This window comes from Aptenodytes forsteri, unplaced genomic scaffold (assembly GCF_000699145.1).
Source record: "Aptenodytes forsteri isolate BGI_AS27 unplaced genomic scaffold, ASM69914v1 Scaffold264, whole genome shotgun sequence".
NCBI classification, from domain to species: Eukaryota; Metazoa; Chordata; class Aves; order Sphenisciformes; family Spheniscidae; genus Aptenodytes; species Aptenodytes forsteri.
The window spans coordinates 15677-16461 of NW_008795936.1; the positions used below are offsets into that span (position 1 = coordinate 15677).

A 785-nucleotide genomic window follows, 5' to 3' on the forward strand; every position below is an offset into this window, starting at 1 on the left:
CCCCTGCGGGCCGGCGGCGGCGCGGGGATGGGCGCGGGGCTGTGAGGGCGGCGTGAGCCGTGGCCATGGGGAACATCTCCTCCAACATCTCCGCCTTCCAGTCCCTGCACATCGTCATGCTGGGCCTGGACTCGGCGGGGAAGACGACGGTGCTCTACCGGTTGAAGTTCAACGAGTTCGTCAACACCGTGCCCACCATCGGTTTCAACACGGAGAAGATCCGGCTGAGCAACGGGACGGCCAAGGGCATCAGCTGCCACTTCTGGGACGTGGGTGGTCAGGAGAAGCTGCGCCCGCTCTGGAAGTCCTACAGCCGCTGCACCGATGGCATCATCTACGTGGTGGACTCGGTGGACGTGGACCGGCTGGAGGAGGCCAAAACAGAGCTGCACAAGGTGACCAAGTTCGCCGAGAACCAGGGTACCCCGCTGCTGGTCATCGCCAACAAGCAGGACCTGCCCAAGTCCCTGCCGGTGGCCGAGATCGAGAAGCAGCTGGCGCTCCACGAGCTGACCCCTTCCACCACCTACCACATCCAGCCCGCCTGCGCCATCATCGGCGAGGGGCTCACGGAGGGCATGGACAAGCTCTACGAGATGATCCTGAAGCGGAGGAAGTCCCTCAGGCAGAAGAAGAAGCGGTAGAAGCCCCGCAGACGCGGGGAGGGATGGGGAAGCAGACAAAGGAACCGAGGGGGAGAGAGAACCAAAGCGATCCTTTTTGGTTTTAATTGTTATTACTATTTTTTTCCCTCTTTCCCCCCCCCCCTTTTCCCAAATGAAAAG

The 785-nt window shown here is 61.7% G+C and overlaps 1 protein-coding gene across 1 annotated transcript; it reads left to right on the forward strand.

Moving 5' to 3' along the window:
• The first annotated feature begins 11 nt into the window (after window positions 1–11).
• On the forward strand, window positions 12–667 carry ARL4C (ADP ribosylation factor like GTPase 4C). The gene has a single exon (XM_009285101.2). It carries the CDS (start codon window positions 66–68, stop codon window positions 642–644), a length of 579 nt encoding a protein of 192 aa, XP_009283376.1. The 5' UTR covers window positions 12–65; the 3' UTR covers window positions 645–667.
• Window positions 668–785: the final 118 nt, after the last annotated feature.

Excerpts from the sequence above, each read along its gene's own strand:
- ARL4C (XM_009285101.2), top strand. The coding sequence starts at position 66 with ATGGGGAACATCTCCTCCAACATCTCCGCCTTCCAGTCCCTGCACATC.